At 48.6% G+C, this 20,753-nt stretch overlaps 1 protein-coding gene across 1 annotated transcript; it reads left to right on the top strand.

Annotated features, from left to right (window-relative positions):
• The first annotated feature begins 494 nt into the window (after positions 1-494).
• On the top strand, positions 495-15,004 carry LOC140904250 (uncharacterized). Its single transcript, XM_073326728.1, has 2 exons — positions 495-686; positions 13,271-15,004. The coding sequence occupies exon 2, from the start codon at positions 13,666-13,668 to the stop codon at positions 14,455-14,457; it is 792 nt and encodes a 263-aa protein (XP_073182829.1). The 5' UTR covers positions 495-686; positions 13,271-13,665; the 3' UTR covers positions 14,458-15,004.
• The last annotated feature ends 5,749 nt before the right edge of the window (positions 15,005-20,753 follow it).

Below are 20,753 nucleotides of genomic sequence, written 5' to 3'. Positions count from 1 at the left end.
ACATCAGACAGAGTACCTGCAGTGACCAGGCATTGGGATGTCTGGGCCTTTAAGAACCTAGCCCTGGGAGGCCCATGCTGAGAGGTGCTGTCTGGGGGAGGGGAAATAAAAAAATCCCCTTGCCCTATTTTTGCAAACACAAGTGTCTCAGGCCCCTGGGGTAACCGTTATCCCCTCTGCCCCTGCCTGGGCCAGGGTTTTACCCTCTGGCAGCACCTCACCCCTGGGCTTAACCCCTGCTCCTCCACCCCCATCCCTGATTGAGTCCCTCTCCTAACCCTGCCTCCAGCTACTTGACCCCCCCGACCAGTCAATTTCCGCCCCCTGCTCCGATTTGCCCCCTTGGCCCCTTTTTAACCCCTGTAAAAAACTGACTCCAGACTCTGATGCCAAGGAAGGGCAGGGTCAAGGGCAGTGCCTTCAGCAGTTGACACTGCGCATGCTCAGTGCGGGCTGGGGCTCGCACTGCAGCCCGCGCGGGTGTTTGCAGGAGACCCGGGAAGGGGCTGGAGCAGCTGGGGGCGGAGGCAGGAAAATCCTGCGGCAGCTCCGGGCTGGGCAATGCAAGGCGCTGCTCCCCCCATGGGGTTTGTGCTGGGGGGTCATTAACCCCCCCCTGCCCGGCCGGGGGGGACGTTCCCCAGCTGGGACCAGCCCCCTGGGCAGCCCCGGGCCGCAGCCTGCAGGTAATTAACCAAGGGCCGGGGGGGGGAGACGCCTCTGCACAAGGGGGCCCCGGTCCCCCCGCCCCTGGGAACCGGCCCCCGGGTTGTTCCCGCACCTGGGGCGGGCCCCGAGCTGTGTTCACACCAGTGACCCTGCTGCCCCCCCCTGCCCCTGGCTCCAGATGGGGCAAGAGACCGGGCCCCAGTGGGGTTCCCCTTCGTGTGTCTGCGGCTGCAGGGGCCGGGAAGGGAGGGATGAAAAATGAGCCAGAGATGGAGGGAGGGGACAGACCGTGTGAACTGGGGGCAATTGAACTGTCTCTGGGCAGGTAGGAGATTGCAGGGGGGAGGGGAGTAAGGGCCTCCTGTCTGATTTTGCTGCTTTGCTCTCAAATATTGATAAAAAATGACCAAATGGGGTCTAAAATCCATGTTGTTTTGCCCACCTTTCTCTCCTCCTGAGATTTTATCCTGTCTTCTGTTCCATTCTCAAATATCAATTTAAAATCTCCTCAGTTTTGGGGTGTTTTCCCACCCATTTTATCGGCAGCAGTTTGTCCTTGTGTAGGTGACCAATTGTTGCCCTGAGTCATTCCCCAGATGGGGATCCGGTCAGTGGGTGCGTCGTGGGAGAGCTGAGACACGGCCGTCTCTGGGGTGGGGACGGGGCGGCCGCTCTCTGCCAGCAACAGGGCCTGGCAGGGGCAGAGCAGTGAAAGGCAGGAGCAAGTGTCACCAGCGGAGTGACCAGTCCCAGCTCTTGTCTTCCAATCTGCCCAGTGCAAGACCCACAAGCCACCAGCTGCCAGTCACCTGCCCATTTCCTGCTGCTGCCCCCTCCCCGGCAGCCTTCCCGATCCGTATTCCACCCGCTGAGGCCCCCCCTCGACATCCTTTAAAAACTTGGGGCAGGGGTCTTGGGCATAGGCATAGTTTGACTTCTCTTTGGGGTGGGGCAGGGGCCAGCACGGCTTGAGCCACCTCCGCATGGCAGGGTCCAGGGAGGGAGCGCCACCTCCACCCCTTGACTCACCTCAGCAGGCTACGCAGCCTGTCTGGGTTGGAGTGGGTCAGTGAGTACTCTCCCCCTCAGGTACTTGTTCGCATGCTCCGTGGTTGGGTTTAGCATGCAGGTGCCTGTGAGACAGAGGAAGTCAGACCAGATGATCTGGGGGCACCTTCTGGCTTTAAACTCTATGACTATGAACAGAAGTATCCCAAATCCCATGACGAATGGTCTCTGTGACGGACTTCCCCAGGGTGTAACTTGGAACTGGGATACTGCTGAGCCCTCTGACATACCCATCTGGGCCCCTTCTCACACTGTGAGGCTGAGACAAACTGCAGACTACTCACGCAGACCTTTACACAGGCAGGGACACACCCAGTTGCAATTACATGAAGGCTTCTCCTCAGCCACTCATGAACGAATGATAGAGAGGCTCCAGCCAGCTCTCCCCAGCTCCCTAGCCTAGGACGTTTCTCAAATGCAGACATCTGGGGCTTTTCCTGCAGCCATGACAACCTCAGGAACCTGGCCGGGTGGCCCCAAGCTCTGACCGCAGGGCAGCGGGTACTGACCGCCCCCTGGCTCTGGCCATGCGGCTCTGGCCATGCCGCTGTGGGGCTTCAGCCTCTGACCCCTGGTTCCAGCTGTGCGGCAGCAGGTGCTGGCTTCCACGTCCAGTCCCAGGCTCTGGCTGCGCAGTGGCAAATGCTGGCCACAGGCACCGATGGCCCCCGGCCACAGGCACAGATGGCCCCCGGCCACAGCTGCATGGCCATGGGCTCCAACCACAGGGCTTTGGGCGCCAACCCCTGGCTCTGGCTATGGAGCTTCCTTTGGCCTCTGGCACCCAGTTTTGGCCGTGCGGTGGCGGGTGCTGGCCTCGGTCTCTGGCCACGTGGCCCCACCCCCTGGTGCTGATCTCCTGCCCCAGCTGCATGGCAGCAAGCACCAACCCACAGCTCAGTTCCCGGGCTCCAGCCATGCGGTGGCGGGAGCTGGCCTTGGGTGCTGACCCCTGGCCCTGTCTGTGCAGCAGCGAGGCTCCAGCCTCACACCCCTGGACTCTGGTACCCAGCTCTGGGCACTGGCCGTGCGGTTGCAGGCACTGGCCCCGGGCTCTGACCCACAACACAGGCTCCGATTGCTGGCTCCAGCCACCCTGTTTCTGTCCCTGTCCCTGGGTCCAGGCTCTGGCTGCTGACACCAACCCCTGGTCCTGGCCACATGGCAGCAGACACCAGGCCCTGGCTCTGGCCATGCAATAGTGGGGCTCATCACCCACCCCCATCGCCTCTGGCTGCCACTGCCTCTCAGGGCCCCGTATCTACTGCATGCCCCCCACCCCGCCCCGGACCCTGCTGCTTTCCTGGCCTCACATCCATCCCACCATCACCTCTGGCCCCCTGCTGTCTCTCCTTCGTGTTCCCCCCTCACACCCCCCCTTCCAGGGCTTAATGGGTTCTGGGGCTGCCTGAGAAAAGTGATATTAACAAACATGCAAATATCACTTTTAACAGCAGACTTACTAGCTATCTGTGAAAAGTGATACTTGTATGTTTGTTAATATCACTTATCCCTTTTCATAGCCTCCCAGGTAACTAAAGGGTGCTGTAATATTAACAGATATCACTTTTCACAGCAAGCCCAAGGACCTATTTGAGTCCTGGATGGGGGTGCTGAAGGGGGAGGCAGCAAGTGAGCTGTAACTCACGAAAGCTTATGCTCAAATAAATTGGTTAGTCTCTAAGGTGCCACAAGTCCTCCTTTTCTTTTTGCGGATACAGACTAACACGGCTGCTACTCTGAAACCTGTCTTATGAAAGGAGACTCAAGGAGCTTGGCTTATTTAGCCTAACCAAAAGAAGGCTGAGAGGAGATATGATTGCTCTCTATAAATATATCAAAGGGATAAATACCAGGGAGGGAGAGGAATTGTTTAAGCTCAGTACCAATGTGGACACAAGAACAAATGGATATAAACTGGCCACCAGGAAGTTTAGACTTGAAATTAGCTAAAGGTTTCTAACTATCAGAGGAGTGAAGTTCTGGAACAGCGTTCCAAGGGGAGCAGTGGGGGCAAAAGACATATCTGGCTTCAAGACTAAGCTTGATAAGTTTATGGAGGGGATGGCATGATGGGATAACCTAATTTTGGTAATTAATTGATCTTTGACTATTAGTGGTAAATATGTCCAATGGCCTGTGATGGGATGTTAGGTGGGGTGGGATCTGAGTTACTACAGAGAATTCTTTCCTGGGTGTCTGGCTAGTGAGTCTTGCCCACATGCTCAGGGTTTAGCTGATCGCCATATTTGGGGTAGGGAAGGAATTTTCCTCCAGGGCAGATTGGCAGAGGCCCTGGGGGCTTTTCTCAAGACTGAACATGTCCAGTTTTTTAACTTTTCCTCATAGCTTAGGTTTTTTGAGCCTTTTATCACTTTTGTTGCTCTCCTCTGGACTCTCTCCAATTTGACCACATATTTTTGAAGTGTGGCACCCCGAACTGGACACAGTGCTCCAGCTGAGGCCTCACCAGTGCTAAATCAAATGGGACAGTTCTCTCTTATGCCTTACATACAACACTCATATTATACACTGCAGGATGATATTAGCTTTCTTTGCAACTGGATCATATATTTGACTCAGATTCAATTTGTGATTTTCTGCAACCGCAGAGCCTTTTCAGCAGAACTATGGGCAGTTACTTCCCATTGTGTACTTGTGCATTTGAGTTTGTCTTCCTAAGTGTAGTACACACAAACAGAAACCCTCCTCTCTGACACACTTTAATATCAGAATTTGTTTAGGTAATAAAGCTCCAATTTTCACAGGCCAAGAATGAAACCCAGGTTTCCTGCATGGCAGGTGCAAATTCTACCATTGAACCATCTTAGTGAAATGAAAATCTATCATTTCTACTCCTTCCCCGCATCCACTAGGTCAGTAAGACTGTCAAAGAAGGAAGTTAGTTGGTTTGGCACTATTTGTTCTTGAAAAATCCATGCTGACTATAACTTCTACCCCTATTTTCCTGTAGGTGCTTAGCAACTGATAGTTTAAGAATTTGTTTCAATATCTTTTCAGATATCAAATGTAGGCTGAGTGGTTTATAAATCCCCAGGTCCTTTTTGTTCCTCTGTTTAAAGATAGGTTTCAGAGTGGTAGCTGTGTTAGTCTGTATCAGCAAAAACAATGAGGAGTCCTTGTGGCACCTTTGAGACTAACAAATTTATTTGGGCATAAGCTTTCGACTCCTCATTGTTTTTGTTGAAAGATAGGTACTATGTTTGCCAGTGGGAGCCATGATTGGCTGAACCTGCGGACGCGGCAGGTAAACAAACCGGTCCGGCCCACCAGGCACTTTCCCTGAACAAGCGGCGGACCGGCTTTGAGAACCACTGCTCTAGGCCACTGGTGTTGCTGAAACCACTGCCTATCATAGTGACCAACGTTGTTTCCTTTTACTCCTCCCCGTGTCTGTCTGTATCCAGGAGTCGGTTGTCTTAGTTTTATGGTGTCAGCTCTTCGGGGCAGGGACTGTGCTTTTGTCCTCGGTTTGTAGATTGTGCAGCACATTGGGATCCCAGTCCATGACTGGGGTTACTAAATGCAACAGTGATTGAAATAATAAATAATGGGCAGGATGTGGTCAGCAGTCAGGCAATGTAGTAAAAATTGTGAGGTCCGTGGTAATGTTTAAAAAATTGAATGACCTAACCCCCCCAATGTCTGTCATTAAGTACAGTAATTTTGACAATTGTCTGTCATGCAATATGGTGGTGCCAACCCCCAGATGCGGGCAATGGAAGGGAAGGATTTGGAGAGCTGGGAGGCGATGGGTGATGGCAGGCGGTGGTGTGGAAGGTTTGGGACAAAAACCTTCTGTGAGCTGGGGGGACTGGGGAAGAGGGATTCCCTGGAGCAGGGTCTCTTGGAAGGTGGTTTACTATGCAGGGCTGAGAGCAATGGTAGGGTCTGGGTCAGGCTGGGTTGGTGGTGGGGGTGGAAGTAAAGGGAGGTGGGTGCCGGGCAGCGGGTGCTCCAGAAAGTGGGGGTGCTAACAATGGGAGGGAGGGAAGGGACACTTTTTGGCTGGAGCTGCTGGGAGTCAGGAACAAGGAACAGTGGGAGTGGGGGGGTAGAAGGTGGTTGGGGAACAGGAAATCTGGGGGTAGCGAGACGGGCTGTGGGCAGTGGGGGCTGGGGTAGAAAACACAAGGAGTGGGTGTGATCCTAGCACCCCTGTATTCACCTGCACACTACTGTAGTCAGATGTTTGGCTGCGTGTGTGTGTTCCCTCCATATGCCGTCCCAGCTCTGCAGAGACAGCTGGCACAGCAGATCTCAAGCAAACTGCTCAGTGACCACAAAATCTGGTAAGGTAAAAAGGCACCCAGGCAGGTTTATTGTCGAAAAAGCACCTGAGTCAAGAGAGATTAACTCTATCAAGGTATCTTAAAGTACAGCAGCAGCAGTGAGTTTAGCAAACTGAGCAAGGATATAAAGGAAAACTTAACCGGTATGTAAAAATAAAAAGAAGGTTATATTTTTAGCTCTGAGCGAAGAGTGTGGATCAGTTGGTTAAAGCAGTTGGGAACCCACATCCCGGATTTTTATCCTGGCTCTGAGAGGAGAGTGGGGGTCGTTACCTGCTCCGGCAAAACCTGAAGTTGTTCCCTCAGTGTATGTTGCTTTTGTGTGTATGCCAAATGAATTGCAGGAATGCCCTTTTTTGCTGCAGTTAACTGTTTTTGGGCAACTCCAAGTGTTAATGCATTAATTCTCGGTATTCACTGGCTCAGTTTTGGTTTTTCACTTTGAAATTCTTCTTTATTTACTCCCCTGCAATCAAGTTACAGCTCTTGTCTTCTAAAGTGCTCTATGAACTGTTCCATTTTTCCCCTTCATCTGATTTACCAATCCAGTGAAAGTATTGTTTGCTACTTCTCCCTCCTGTGCACTCCCACTCTGATAGGCACCAGTCTAGGTCTTTGCTTAAGTTTTTCTGGAAACTGGCTTTTACCATATGGTGGTGGTTATTATGCAGTGATTCCTTTTTTAATTTTGCTATGGCCACCTTTTTCCATTTCTGTCCCCATTCTTCAGGCACAGGGTAGCTACCTGAAGCCTGCTGTTGGCCACCAATATTTATAACAGGGGACAGCACGTCTCTTTTTTTGTAGGTTTTTTACCTCTGTTTCCAGTGTTTTATTTTGTTCCCATGCTTGCTGTCTCTGGACTGCTTGCCACCCTGCTAGGAGAGCAGGAGTGTTCCAGAGCTCTGTGGCTTCTCCTGCTTTTTTTAACTCTTTCTTTGTTTCTGTTATTTGCCCCACCAATTTTGTGGCATGTTATCTTAGCCATTTAACAGCCATGGTTATAGTTTGCAATTTTCTACCTTTCAAGGCTACAGTCTGCCCTAGTCTTACAAATTCCATTGCATGTTTCTTCCCCACTATATTTTTTTAAATTCATATGGACCTCTTTTGCTAGCAACCCAGCACATCCATGCCTTCTAAAACTTTGTGGGGATTTTCCAGGAGAGGTTAGGGGGGTTCCCTAACACATATCAGATCAGCGATTGGGGTCACCAGTGTGGCTGCATGTGTATTTTGTATTTTGTATGTTTGGCTGCATGTGTATTTTTTCCCTGTGTGGTGCCCCAGCTCTGTGCAGACAGCTGGCACAGCGGATCTTGAGTGAACCACCCAATGACCACAAAATCTGTTCAGGTGTGAAGGCACTTGGTCAGGTTTATTGTCAGTGAAGCACGATCCTAGCTCCCCAGATCAATGTCTATGGTTATACCCGTGTAAATGGATGCAGTTCAGTCAGTGGCAGGACTTTCGATTCCCCCTCGGCTGGCCGAAGACACTCCCTCTGAGATAAACATTTATACACCAGTACAAACAATTTACGTGTTGCCCTTGACATATCTGGGTGCCACCCATTGCCTAGTACCTGTTGGTTTGATCAAAACCTCTCTATCCATCATGCTGTCATCCTGACCTTATCCTTAAGATGGGTCAGCATGTTTCTGTTATCTCTGGTGAATGTGCTGGTATCGGGGTGTGCTGGTACCACCTTTCTGGAATGTGTTTGTGTGTATATTCTTGTGCCTGCTACTACTTAGGAATATGTGTTTCTGCAATATCAACCCTGTTCTTGCCATATTCTGTGAGCAGGACCTGCCTCTTGCTCACACCTTAACTTTACTTTATATCAGCAAAGTTTTGACTACTACGTTAGTTCAGGCCTCTAATACAAGGGCTTAAGTCTCACGTTCTCTTTCTACTACAATTACTGCAATATTGTTTGTATAAAATATGCCCGTGAGGTATCATGTGGAAGCTAACAACACGCTGGTTATTAATATCACTGTAAAATGCATGTGCTAACCTTAGATGTGACATTCTGAATTTCCTCTGTATGCTGTCACTAGAACATGTTTAACACAAAGACAGCCTCCCTAGGGAACAGTGACGCACAGGTGTGTCCTAGACAAAGGAATGGGGGGTTGCTTCCACTTACCTAAAGCTTCAAGCTAGACCAACAGGGGTTCTCCTGAGCCTGAACTCAGGAGACGGAGAACTAACATGGCTCCTGCACCCAGAGAGATACAGGAGACTGAATCTTCAGGTGGCTTTGCTGACTTCAGACGCAGAGATCCCTCTGGGGAAGGAACAGAGAGAGACTATGTTTATCCTTGACCTTACCGAGTCGAAGAAAGCAGGCACTCTGATCCCTCGCCAGCCTGGCCCATAAAAGGCTAGGAAGGAGATGAAGCAGGGTGCATGGAGTGTGGAGAGGGTGAAAGAAACCATCTTGCATAAAGACTGTATTTTGCTAGATTAAGTTTTAGATGTGTGTTTTCATTGTTTTTGTAACTATAAAATCATAGGACTGGAAGGGACCTCAAGAGGTCATCTAGTCCAGTCCCCTGCACGCATGGCAGGACTAAGTATTTTAAAGACCATCCCTGAAAGGTGTTTGTCTAACCTGCTCTTAAAAAATTTCCAATGATAGAGATTCCACAACCTCCCTTGGCAATTTATTACAGTGCTTAGCCACCCTGACAGTTAGGAAGTTTTTCCTAATGTCCAATCTAAACCTCCCTTGCTGCAATTTAAGCCCATTGCTTCTTGTCCTATCCTCAGAGGTTAAGAAGAACAATTTTTCTCCTTCTTCCTTGTATGTACTTCAAAACTGTTCTCATGTCCCCTCTCAGTCTTCTCTTTTCCAGACTAAACAAACCCAATTTTTTCATTCTTCCCTCATAGGTCATGTTTTCTAGACCTTTAATCATTTTTGTTGCTCTTCTCTGGACTTTCTCCAATTTGTCCACATCTTTCCTGAAATGTGGTGCCCAGAACTGGACAGAATACTCCAGATGAGGCCTTATCAGTGTGGAGTAGAGTGGAAGAATTACTTCTCGTGTCTTGCTTACAGAACTGCTAATACATCCCAAATGATGTTTGCTTTTTTTGCAACAGTGTTACACTGTTGACTCATATTTAGCTTGTGGTCCACTCTGACCCCCAGATCCCTTTCTGTGGTACTCCTTCCTAGGTAGTCATTGCCCATTTTGTATGGGTCTACCTCTCCCTTTTACATGGGATCACTTAATTAATGCTCTTCTGTTAATAAATTTGTTTTTAGAGAGACTAGATGGGTGAGGTAATGTCTTTTATTGGACCAACTTCTGTTGATCATAAACCAATTCAGTGCTGTGCTTGAAGGGATGGGTGTATTTATCCCAGTTACACTGACTCTTTCACAGAGTAGTCTGAGGATGAGCCATGGTAGGAGCTGTGCGCTGCAGAGAAACATCTCTCAGAGTTCACTGGTTGTTACTTGCTAGTTTGCTAGTGAGGAAGACAGGCTGGTGTAGCAGGAAGCTGGCACAGTCTAGTCCAGTGGTTCTCAAACTTTTGTACTGGTGACCCCTTTCACACAGCAAGCCTCTGAATGCGACCCCCCCTTATAAAGTAAAACCACTTTTTTCTATATTTAACACCATTATAAATGCTGGAGGCAAAGTGGGGTTTGGGGTGGAGGCTGACAGCTCGCGACCCCCCCATGTAATAACCTCGCGACCCCCAGTTTGAGAACCCCTGGTCGAGTCACTCTTGCTGAGGTAGGGAGGTAACAGTGGCTCAGAGCTCTGGGTAGCCCCTGCAGTGAGTTCCAGCAGGTGCTCATCAGGTCCCAGGAGGTGGTGAGGGAGAGGCGCATGTGTCATAATGAAAGACGGGGCTCACTGCAACTCCTTCCCTTTCCTTTATGTCTGAGTGCCCCCTCCCCTCCCCGCCCCAGCAGCCAGACCTTGTGCTTTTGCCTCTCCTGGAATGAAATTCTGAAATTCTCCCATTCCTAGACCCTGGGCGACAATACCCTGTGTGAACAACTTTCCCTTCTGGAGTAGGGAGTCCCTTTGTAAACTGCTCCAGTCCTGCTCATCTAACCCAGTTCTGCAAGCTGGCTACTGCCAGCCAGTAGAATATCCAAAGTTCAGGCATTATCTCTTAAGAACCATTCATTATTTTTGCCAAGGGTGGCTCGTCTTGAGACATTCTTCTTCTTATCCTGCTTGTTTTCCTCACAGATCTCCTATGAAACGAATCCAAATGATTCAGACAGTAAATATTGCAAGAACCAGGGCAACATACAGCATTCATCAGTATTACGGAGCAGCTCCGTCTCCGTCACAGGGGTTTGGAGAAATATGACTACAGGATACCTGGGAAGTGGAGAGGGTGGGAGGAAGGGGCTGTGGGAGCTTTGAGGGATGTTGAACTGTGGAGGATCCCAGCCCATTCACACACAATTCCTGCCCAGACCCCGCTGAGTAAGCACCTGCATTCCATTCTTCCTCTAGCCCAGTTTCACTCTATTTTCCTTACTTTTCTCAAATATTTGTACTCTTCCCTTCTTGCCACTGCACAATGCTTACCTCACCGCCCACCATACACGCCCCTGTTCCGTATCCATGTGGACCCCAGCCACTGTTCCTGAGTCCTTACATTCTTTCTAGTCACAAGACAACCCCTTTCTTGGGACAAATGTGTACTATCTGAGAGATGTCATAGGTCAGTAGTAAAATTTCTGCAGGTTCATAGGGTCTTGCTTTCCCTTCCCCTTATGCAGCAGCCACAATCTCTCTTTCCTGCTGTTACCCGCTTAATTTAGGGCACCCCGCCTATATTTTACCGAGGGCTGAAGGCCTGACCTGGTTAATTTAGGACACCCCTGCTTATATCCTATTGACGGCTTAAGGCGTGACCCAATTCATTTCGGCATCTTTTTTGAAGGCTTAGGCACCTATTTTTACCCCTGGGGCTTAGGAAGAAACTTGGTTAATTTAAGTATTTGCTGGGGGGGGGGGCTTTACGGGTTTGCAAAACCTTTTTTTAGTGAAAGAGCTTTACACAGCTGTTTTAAATATTTATTTATTAGTAATATATACAGAATATATATGAAGCAAATTTTTTATGCTTACCATTTTTATTATACACACACATTTTGCTTGGTGGCTAGTTAGGATTTATTTATTTAGGGTTTTTTTGGCGATGCCTTTGCACATCATGGTCGGGCAGAGGGGTTAAAGTTTCAGCAGCGGGATGTTGAACTGCAGTTCAGAAATGGTTTTTAAAGAGCATTGTTTTTTATTTATATTATATAGGTGAAACTAGCTTTTTTTAAAAATTATTAAATTATATTTTATACTTTTAAATAACAAAAATTTTAATTACGCGCTGGTTCTTGTGTGGGGTTTTTTTTTTGTTTTGTTTGTTTAAGTTTTTTACATTGTATTAAATCTCAAGCCTATACTGAAGGCTCCTTTGATTTTTTGAGTCAGCCCCTACCAAGATCAAATTGTACAAGTAATATTTTTCACATTCGCCTTTTGCAGAGGAATTAGTCTTTTGATCTTGAATTATAGCATCTAATTCCCCATCAGTCTCCACATACCGGGGGATTTTCATACTCCCTCCACCTACATCAGACTTGCTAGATAACCTAATTCCTCAAAATGTGCTTTCCTGATATCTAATAACTCTGGCGTACTGCATTCAGTGATATTCCTGCCCCTTCTTATTCCTTGCAATGCTGAGTTCATGCTTACCTGTCCCACCTTCCCTAGGACTCTCTCATTGTCTTTGGGTCTCTCTCTGTCTGTAAGAAGCAGTTCCAGAGGGATTTTTGTTAGGGCTGGAGACTTCATTTTCTGGGAGGTGGAGTTACTGTGGCCTACCAGGGTACAATCTAGGCTAATGAGCAGCTGTCACCCCTGCGCTGTATCTGTGGGTGCCTTACAATGTCCTGCAGAAGTAGCTCCCTCTGGGCTGCTCACAAACAGCCTGCCAGCATGCAAACCACATCCTGAGTGTGTGTAATTGCAACCAGCCAGCCACCTTTGGGTTACAGTCTGGCTCTCACCAGTCTTGGTTATACTGCCGGGTGACTCCAACACACCCCCAGTCTCAGATTTCCCTCCAGAAATATACGCCCTCTCCTGGACAATACAAGTTATATTAGGTCCATTATTTCTTTAAAAGAATAATGTGCACACAACTTGTCACCCTAAATGGAGTTTCCCAGACACTTCAGTTTAAACACACTGGATTAGGTAAAACAATAAAGAAGTTTATTAATTACAAAGAGCTAGATTTTAAGTGAGTACAAGTCATGAGGTATAAAAGCCAGAAATGGTTATAAGACATATAAAGATACACCAGTGGTGAATTACCTAACAAACTATGTTAAATTCAAAGCAAAGTTTTCTCACTATATGCTTTCAACAGTCTGCCTGACCAAACTTCTTAGGTCTCTTGTCCCAGAGGCCAACGAAGGCTTCCTTTGTCTCTTCACGTGCAGTGAATGCGATGGGAAGTGAGAGAAAGAGGGGTGTTTCAGGGGTGTCTTTCCCTTCTTTTTATAGTCCCATTCCCCCTTTGAGAAGTCTTTCCAGCAGGGAGCAAGGCGACAGGCAGTCTGTGTGGAAGGGAACTCCATGTTGCTTCTTTGCTAAGATGTAAATTTTTTCCCCCTGTTCCCTTTTCTGCCAAAGAATGGCTGCTTAGCAGGTAATGGTCTATCAGCTCTGCTTTCACCTGGCTGAGACAGCCTCTTACCCTTTGTCTCTGAGGAATTGGTTTGGCCACTCCCCAGAGTTGTCTGGAAAACAGACTTTTAGTCGTGTTCTCAGCTTGTGTTTATAACTTCATATACAATGCTGCTATGTGCATTTTGCCAGGATATTAACTGAGATTTTAAATGATACCTTACAAGGCACACTTTTTACAAAGGTTATTAGGGTGTAAGGTATGAATACAGTTGTATATTCTGTCAGTTACCTACTCTATTTTTTGGAGCCCTTTTGATGAAGAATGCCTAGCTTTGTGCATTTTCAGCAGAAATGTGGATAGTTACATCCCTCATAAGCACAGTGTGTGTGGCATATTTGAGCATCCTGGGAGCTGGCCCCAGGACTTTATTGCTTTAAAATGGGCTGGGGTTAAAATAATGGAACATTCTGTGTGACAGATATCTCATGAATTCACCCAATATTCCATGTTTTCTTTCCCCTGAGCAGGGTTTCCAAATCTGATGTGATCTTCCAGCTACAAAGCTACAATGAGGGGAGGAGCTGTGGGTCAGAGATCTCAGGACCCAGAAGAAAGACAGTTCATGAAATTTGCCTGCATACGTGAGGAATCATTAATCCAAGTTAAAAACTGTCAGTGCCTGAAGGAACAGCTGGGATTCCCTACAAAGATCTTGAGAGCTCTCTTTTCCATTCCTGTTTCTGAGGTTTCCCTTTCTATCCCAGCAGATGTTGGGATGGTGATTCAGAATGAGAACCGGAATCCTCAGCAGAAGGATGCTAAGCAAGTGGAAACACATGTAACATTATTGCAAGGATCCAAAGGGAATGTGTTCATGAGTCATGAGTAGGAAAACGCCAGTGAGCGTCAGCACAAGCCAGAGATGCAGCAGGAAAACCAACCAGGTGAGAGAGTGGGTAAATCCATCAGTCGCTGGGAAGCTCAAAAAGACATCCATGAAACCCCAGCCCAGCAGAGAAACCTCATGGAAGAGAGAAAAAATTCATGTATTGAGTGTGGAAAAAACTTCAGTGACCGTTCAGACCTTATTAATCATGAGAGAATCCACACAGGGGAGAGACTTTATGAATGTGATGAGTGCGGGAAAAGCTTCAGTCAGAGCTCACACCTTATAAGACATCAGAGAATGCATACGGGAGAGCGACCGCATGAATGCAGTGAGTGCGGGAAAACCTTCAGTAATCGCTCAGATCTTATTAGACATCAGAGAATCCACACAGGAGAGCGACCGTATGAATGCTGTGAGTGTGGGAAAACCTTCAGTAATCGCTCAGATCTTATTACACATCAGAGAATGCACACGGGAGAGAGACCCTATGAATGCTGTGAGTGCGGGAAAACCTTCACACAGAGTTCACACCGCATTCGACATCAGAGAATCCACACAGGAGAGAAACCCTATAAATGCTGTGAGTGCGGCAAAAGGTTTGCTGACAGTTCAGCCCTTACTAATCATCAGAGAATTCACACAGGAGAGAGACCCTATGAATGCTTTGAGTGTGGGAAAAACTTCATTGATGGCTCAGCCTTTACGAAACATCAGAGAATGCACACTAACGAGAGACCCTATGAATGCTGCGAGTGCGGGAAAAACTTCAGTGTGAGCTCGGCCCTTATTAGACATCAAAGGATCCACACAGAAGAGAGACCGTAGAGATGTTCTGAATGTGGGAAAGGCTTCCATCAGCGCTCAGCCCTTATTTATCATCAGAGAATCTGCAAGGGGGATAAACACCATCTAAACCTTGTCTAGGGCTTAAAAAAAAATGTTTTCTTTAATCATTTTCCTAATTCCCACATAGTGAATTTTAAGGCTGTTGGCACCGTTTGATTCACTGTAGTCCCTCAGTGAGTTGTGTGCCTAGTATCAGGAATCCCCACCAACCCCAGCTGGGAGAGAGACGGGTGACCTTGACTAGCCACATCAAGTTAAAATGTATCTGGGCCTCATCTCTACTAGGATTTTCCATGGCGTTAGCTCAGTTGGGTTAGCTGTCCTGATGTAAAACCACAACTAGTCTTGCAGTAAAGATATAGCCCCATATATAGTGCCCAGCAGTATGTAGCATATTTCCTCATGACCTGACCTAACTTCCATCATTTTTCCTAGTCTAAACAGACCTGGAGCACATATTTCTACTCTTCTTCCCACTGCAAAGCAGTCTATTAAAGTTCCCAGGTTCCCCTTTTGGGCAAAAATTGTCTCATTCTCAGTTGTCCTCATGTTGCCCTGTTGGCTGCTGAACAGCTGTCATTTTTAGTACCATTTCCCTCCTTCCCCATCACCCCAACAGTGTTACCTTCTGTCTGAGCAGGTCCTCAAAGAATCAATCCTGAAGCACTTACATGAAAGGAAAGTGATCAGGAACAGTCAGCATGGATTCACCAAGGGAAGGTCATGCCTGACTAATCTAATCGCCTTCTATGATGAGATTACTGGTTCTGTGGATGAAGGGAAAGCAGTGGATGTATTGTTTCTTTACTTTAGCAAAGCTTTTGACACTGTCTCCCACAGTATTCTTGTCAGCAAGTTAAGGAAGTATGGGCTGGATGAATGCACTATAAGGTGGGTAGAAAGCTGGCTAGATTGTCGGGCTCAACGGGTAGTGATCAATGGCTCCATGTCTAGTTGGCAGCCGGTGTCAAGTGGAGTGCCCCAGGGGTTGGTCCTGGGGCCGGTTTTGTTCAATATCTTCATAAATGATCTGGAGGATGGTGTGGATTGCACTCTCAGCAAATTTGCGGATGATACTAAACTAGGAGGAGTGGTAGATACGCTGGAGGGCAGGGATAGGATACAGAGGGACCTAGACAAATTGGAGGATTGGGCCAAAAGAAATCTGATGAGGTTCAATAAGGATAAGTGCAGGGTCCTGCACTTAGGACGGAAGAACCCAATGCAGCGCTACAGACTAGGAACCAAATAGCTAGGCAGCAGTTCTGCGGAAAAGGACCTAGGGGTGACAGTGGACGAGAAGCTGGGTCTGAGTCAGCAGTGTGCCCTTGTTGCCAAGAAGGCCAATGGCATTTTGGGATGTATAAGTAGGGGCATAGCGAGCAGATCGAGGGACGTGATTGTCCCCCTCTATTTGACATTGGTGAGGCCTCATCTGGAGTACTGTGTCCAGTTTTGGGCCCCACACTACAAGAAGGATGTAGATAAATTGGAGAGAGTCCAGCGAAGGGCAACAAAAATGATTAGGGGTCTGGAACACATGAGTTATGAGGAGAGGCTGAGGGAACTGGGATTGTTTAGTCTGCAGAAGAGAAGAATGAGGGGGGATTTGATAACTGCTTTCAACTACCTGAGAGGTGGTTCCAGAGAGGATGGTTCTAGACTTTTCTCAGTGGTAGAAGAGGACAGGACAAGGAGTAATGGTCTCAAGTTGCAGTGGGGGAGGTTTAGGTTGGATATTAGGAAAAACTTTTCACTAGGAGGGTGGTGAAACACTGGAATGCGTTACCTAGGGAGGTGGTAGAATCTCCTTTCTTAGAAGTTTTTAAGGTCAGGCTTGACAAAGCCCTGGCTGGGATGATTTAATTGGGGATTGGTCCTGCTTTGAGCAGGGGGTTGGACTAGATGACCTCCTGAGGTCCCTTCCAACCCTGATATTCTATGATCTCAGCTCTTTCAGCACCAGCTTTCTTTGCTGTTGAGGATGTGCCGATGTGCCACTCTCTCTCCAGGATTCCCCGCGCCCCCCTGGTGAGGAGCACAGGGTGGGATTTTCAAAAGCACCAAGCTCATTTAGGAGCACAAAGCCCACATGCCTTTCAGGGGAGTGGAACTTATCCAGGGCAGTGAGCAGGATTCAAACCTACCCAGGAGAACCCTACTGCACTTCACAGCCACCTCCTCCACCACTCAGCCAGGCCTAACCAAAGTCTCCATTCAGACAGAGAATTTGGGGACACCAAGGACTGAACGCAGGATCCCCTATGTGCAAAGCTCACACGGAACCACTGGGCTATAGCCACAGACCTGTTACATAGAGGCAGGCCACTCAGCTGGTGTTAAGCCCGACAGTCCCGCATTTCTAGAGTTTGTCCCTCATCCACTACTTGGCTGGTGGACGTCACTGGACAACATTTGAAGAGCACCCTCACACACAAGGTCATGCCGGCAGGGGCACTCTCCAAAATGATGCCCCTGTGCTGCGTGCTCTTAAAAATGGCTGCAGCAGTGTGACATCATACACACCATGTGTGAGGTCATGATGGCGGGGAAGGGATCCCGCCATCCCCAGAAGTACCAGTTGCTCCACAGTGTTCTGGGTATGTGACAGTGGCTCCCAGAGCCCTGCTTTTCCCTGAGCATCCTCTGGCCTCAGAGCCACATGGAAAGCAGATTCCCTCCCCCTCCCTGGGAGCCCATCTATCTCTGCTGGGGGGCTTGTGGCTCAAAGAGCGGGAGGAGAGTTCTTCCAGCAAGCACTAGGCCATGCTGGCTCAGAGACAAGGGCTGTTTGGGGGCAGGCTGGTTTATTGAGGGCTTTCCCTTCATTTCTGTTTAGCGCTAATCGGATCATTTCAAGTGGAGTGTGAAGGGGCAGCCCCAGAGCAGGGCTCTTGGTGCGGGAGAGTGATGGAGCATGCTTCAATCTCAGGGCTGCAGGGGCTGAGCAGGACTTTCCCGCCAGTCCCTCCTCCTGGCAGCTGGCGTTAGCTATGGCATCAACCCATCAGCACTAAGAGCAGGGGGTCTCTGTCACTGATACTCTCCTTGGTCCTACTGCTGGTGCCAGGCAAGGTGGACACAGAGGAGGAAGCAGCCTGATCCCAATGCAAAGGGATGAGGAACAGAGAGGCCCAAGAGACATGATCTGCTGAGGGGGGCAGGGAGTTGGGGGGGGGGGTGCAAGGAAGGGAACTCTGAGATGTGATGGGGCAAAGTGGGAGATGGCTCGTGCAGTCTCTACATTCCTCAGCAAATAGCTGTGCAGCTCCCTGGCCAAATGTGGGTCACATCTCTGACTAGTGGCTGGGCCGCCTACAGGTTAACAGCCTACTACTACCAGCCCCTTGGAGAACTCAAGTGGCAGAGGTCTGCAGGGTGGGCATAGAGGTCCAGGCTTCCTGACAACACAAGGGGGGTTCATACAGCTCGCCAGGCTGGAATTTCTCTTTGTTCAATTCGTCTTCTTAAAAAAAAATGTAGGAAATGACACATAAAAATGTCAGTTCCCTTTTCTGTGGGCGTGTCGGGTTATGAGAAGAGGGGCTTTATCTCCTAAGAAGATCCAGCAGCGCTGTGGGTTGCTGCTGCGCATGCAATGAGGATGACCGCTCTGGCACAGCTTCTCCTCTGCAATAATCTCTCTGCCTTTCTCTTGCCACATCCTGCTAGCCCCAGATTAGGTTGTCTCAGACACAGACTGTTTGGTACCTGACAAACCCCCAGCATGGAGTGGCCCCTAAGGTCAGGAAACCCCAAAAGAAGAGAAAAATCAGCAGGAAGTTTTTGGAAAGCGTAGGGGACAATTTCCTGGCGCAAGTGCTAGAGGAGCCAACTAGGGGGGGCGCTTTTCTTGACCTGCTGCTCACAAACCAGGTAGAATTAGTGGGGGAAGCAAAAGTGGATGGGAATCTGGGAGGCAGTGACCATGAGTTGGTTGAGTTCAGGATCCTGACGCAGGGAAGAAAGGTAAGCAGCAGGATAAGGACCCTGGACTTCAGGAAAGCAGACTTCGACTCCCTCAGGGAACAGATGGCCAGGATCCCCTGGGGGACTAACTTGAAGGGGAAAGGAGTCCAGGAGAGCTGGCTGTATTTCAAGGAATCCCTGTTGAGGTTACAGGGACAAACCATCCCGATGAGTCGAAAGAATAGTAAATATGGCAGGCGACCAGCTTGGCTTAATGGTGAAATCCTAGCGGATCTTAAACATAAAAAAGAAGCTTACAAGAAGTGGAAGGTTGGACATATGACCAGGGAAGAGTATAAAAATATTGCTCGGGCATGTAGGAATGTTATCAGGAGGGCCAAATCGCACCTGGAGCTGCAGCTAGCGAGAGATGTCAAGAGTAACAAGAAAGGTTTCTTCAGGTATGTTGGCAACAAGAAGAAAGCCAAGGAATGTGTGGGCCCCTTACTGAATGAGGGAGGCAACCTAGTGACAGAGGATGTGGAAAAAGCTAATGTACTCAATGCTTTTTTTGCCTCTGTTTTCACTAACAAGGTCAGCTCTCAGACTGCTGCGCTGGGCATCACAAAATGCGGAAGAGATGGCCAGCCCTCTGTGCAGATAGAGGCGGTTAGGGACTATTTAGAAAAGCTGGACGTGCACAAGTCCATGGGGCCGGACGAGTTGCATCCGAGAGTGCTGAAGGAATTGGCGGCTGTGATTGCAGAGCCACTGGCCATTATCTTTGAAAACTCGTGGCGAACCGGGGAAGTCCCGGATGACTGGAAAAAGGCTAATGTAGTGCCAATCTTTAAAAAAGGGAAGAAGGAAGATCCTGGGAACTACAGGCCAGTCAGCCTCACCTCAGTCCCTGGAAAAATCATGGAGCAGGTCCTCAAAGAATCAATCCTGAAGCACTTGCATGAGAGGAAAGTGATCAGGAACAGCCAGCATGGATTCACCAAGGGAAGGTCATGCCTGACTAATCTAATCGCCTTTTATGATGAGATTACTGGTTCTGTGGATGAAGGGAAAGCAGTGGATGTATTGTTTCTTGACTTTAGCAAAGCTTTTGACACGGTCTCCCATAGTATTCTTGTCACCAAGTTAAGGAAGTATGGGCTGGATGAATGCACTATAAGGTGGGTAGAAAGCTGGCTAGATTGTCGGGCTCAACGGGTAGTGATCAATGGCTCCATGTCTAGTTGGCAGCCGGTATCAAGTGGAGTGCCCCAAGGGTCGGTCCTGGGGCCGGTTTTATTCAATATCTTCATAAATGATCTGGAGGATGGTGTGGATTGCACTCTCAGCAAATTTGCGGATGATACTAAACTGGGAGGAGTGGTAGATACGCTGGAGGGGAGGGATAGGATACAGAAGGACCTAGACCAATTGGAAGATTGGGCCAAAAGGAATCTGATGAGGTTCAATAAGGATAAGTGCAGGGTCCTGCACTTAGGACGGAAGAACCCAATGCACAGCTACAGACTAGGGACCGAATGGCTAGGCAGCAGTTCTGCGGAAAAGGACCTAGGGGTGACAGTGGACGAGAAGCTGGGTCTGAGTCAGCAGTGTGCCCTTGTTGCCAAGAAGGCCAATGGCATTTTGGGATGTATAAGTAGGGGCATAGCGAGCAGATCGAGGGACGTGATCGTTCCCCTCTATTCGACATTGGTGAGGCCTCATCTGGAGTACTGTGTCCAGTTTTGGGCCCCACACTTCAAGAAGGATGTGGATAAATTGGAGAGAGTCCAGCGAAGGGCAACAAAAATTATTAGGGGACTGGAACACATGAGTTATGAGGAGAGGCTGAGGGAGCTGGGATTGTTTAGCCTGCAGAAGAGAAGAATGAGGGGGGATTTGATAGCTGCTTTCAACTACCTGAAAGGGGGTTCCAAAGAGGATGGTTCTAGACTGTTCTCAATGGTAGCAGATGACAGAACGAGGAGTAATGGTCTCAAGTTGCAGTGGGGGAGGTTTAGATTGGATATTAGGAAAAACTTTTTCACTAAGAGGGTAGTGAAACACTGGAATGCGTTACCTAGGGAGGTGGTAGAATCTCCTTCCTTAGAGGTTTTTAAGGTCAGGCTTGACAAAGCCCTGGCTGGGATTATTTAACTGGGAATTGGTCCTGCTTTGAGCAGGGGGTTGGACTAGATGACCTTCTGGGGTCCCTTCCAACCCTGATATTCTATGATTCTATGATAGGACTTGGGGAGGTGACTCCTCTCTCAAAGGGCCTGGCAGACTCAAGCCAGGCCCCCCTGAAGCTAGTCCCCTAGGGACAGGGTTTCATTATCTATTTACCTGGTTGCCTGGAGAACCCA

This window comes from Lepidochelys kempii, chromosome 28 (assembly GCF_965140285.1).
Source record: "Lepidochelys kempii isolate rLepKem1 chromosome 28, rLepKem1.hap1, whole genome shotgun sequence".
In the NCBI taxonomy this organism is placed as follows: Eukaryota; Metazoa; Chordata; order Testudines; family Cheloniidae; genus Lepidochelys; species Lepidochelys kempii.
The sequence above is the reverse complement of the archived record's forward strand: the minus strand, read 5'-3'. Positions and strand labels throughout refer to the sequence as shown.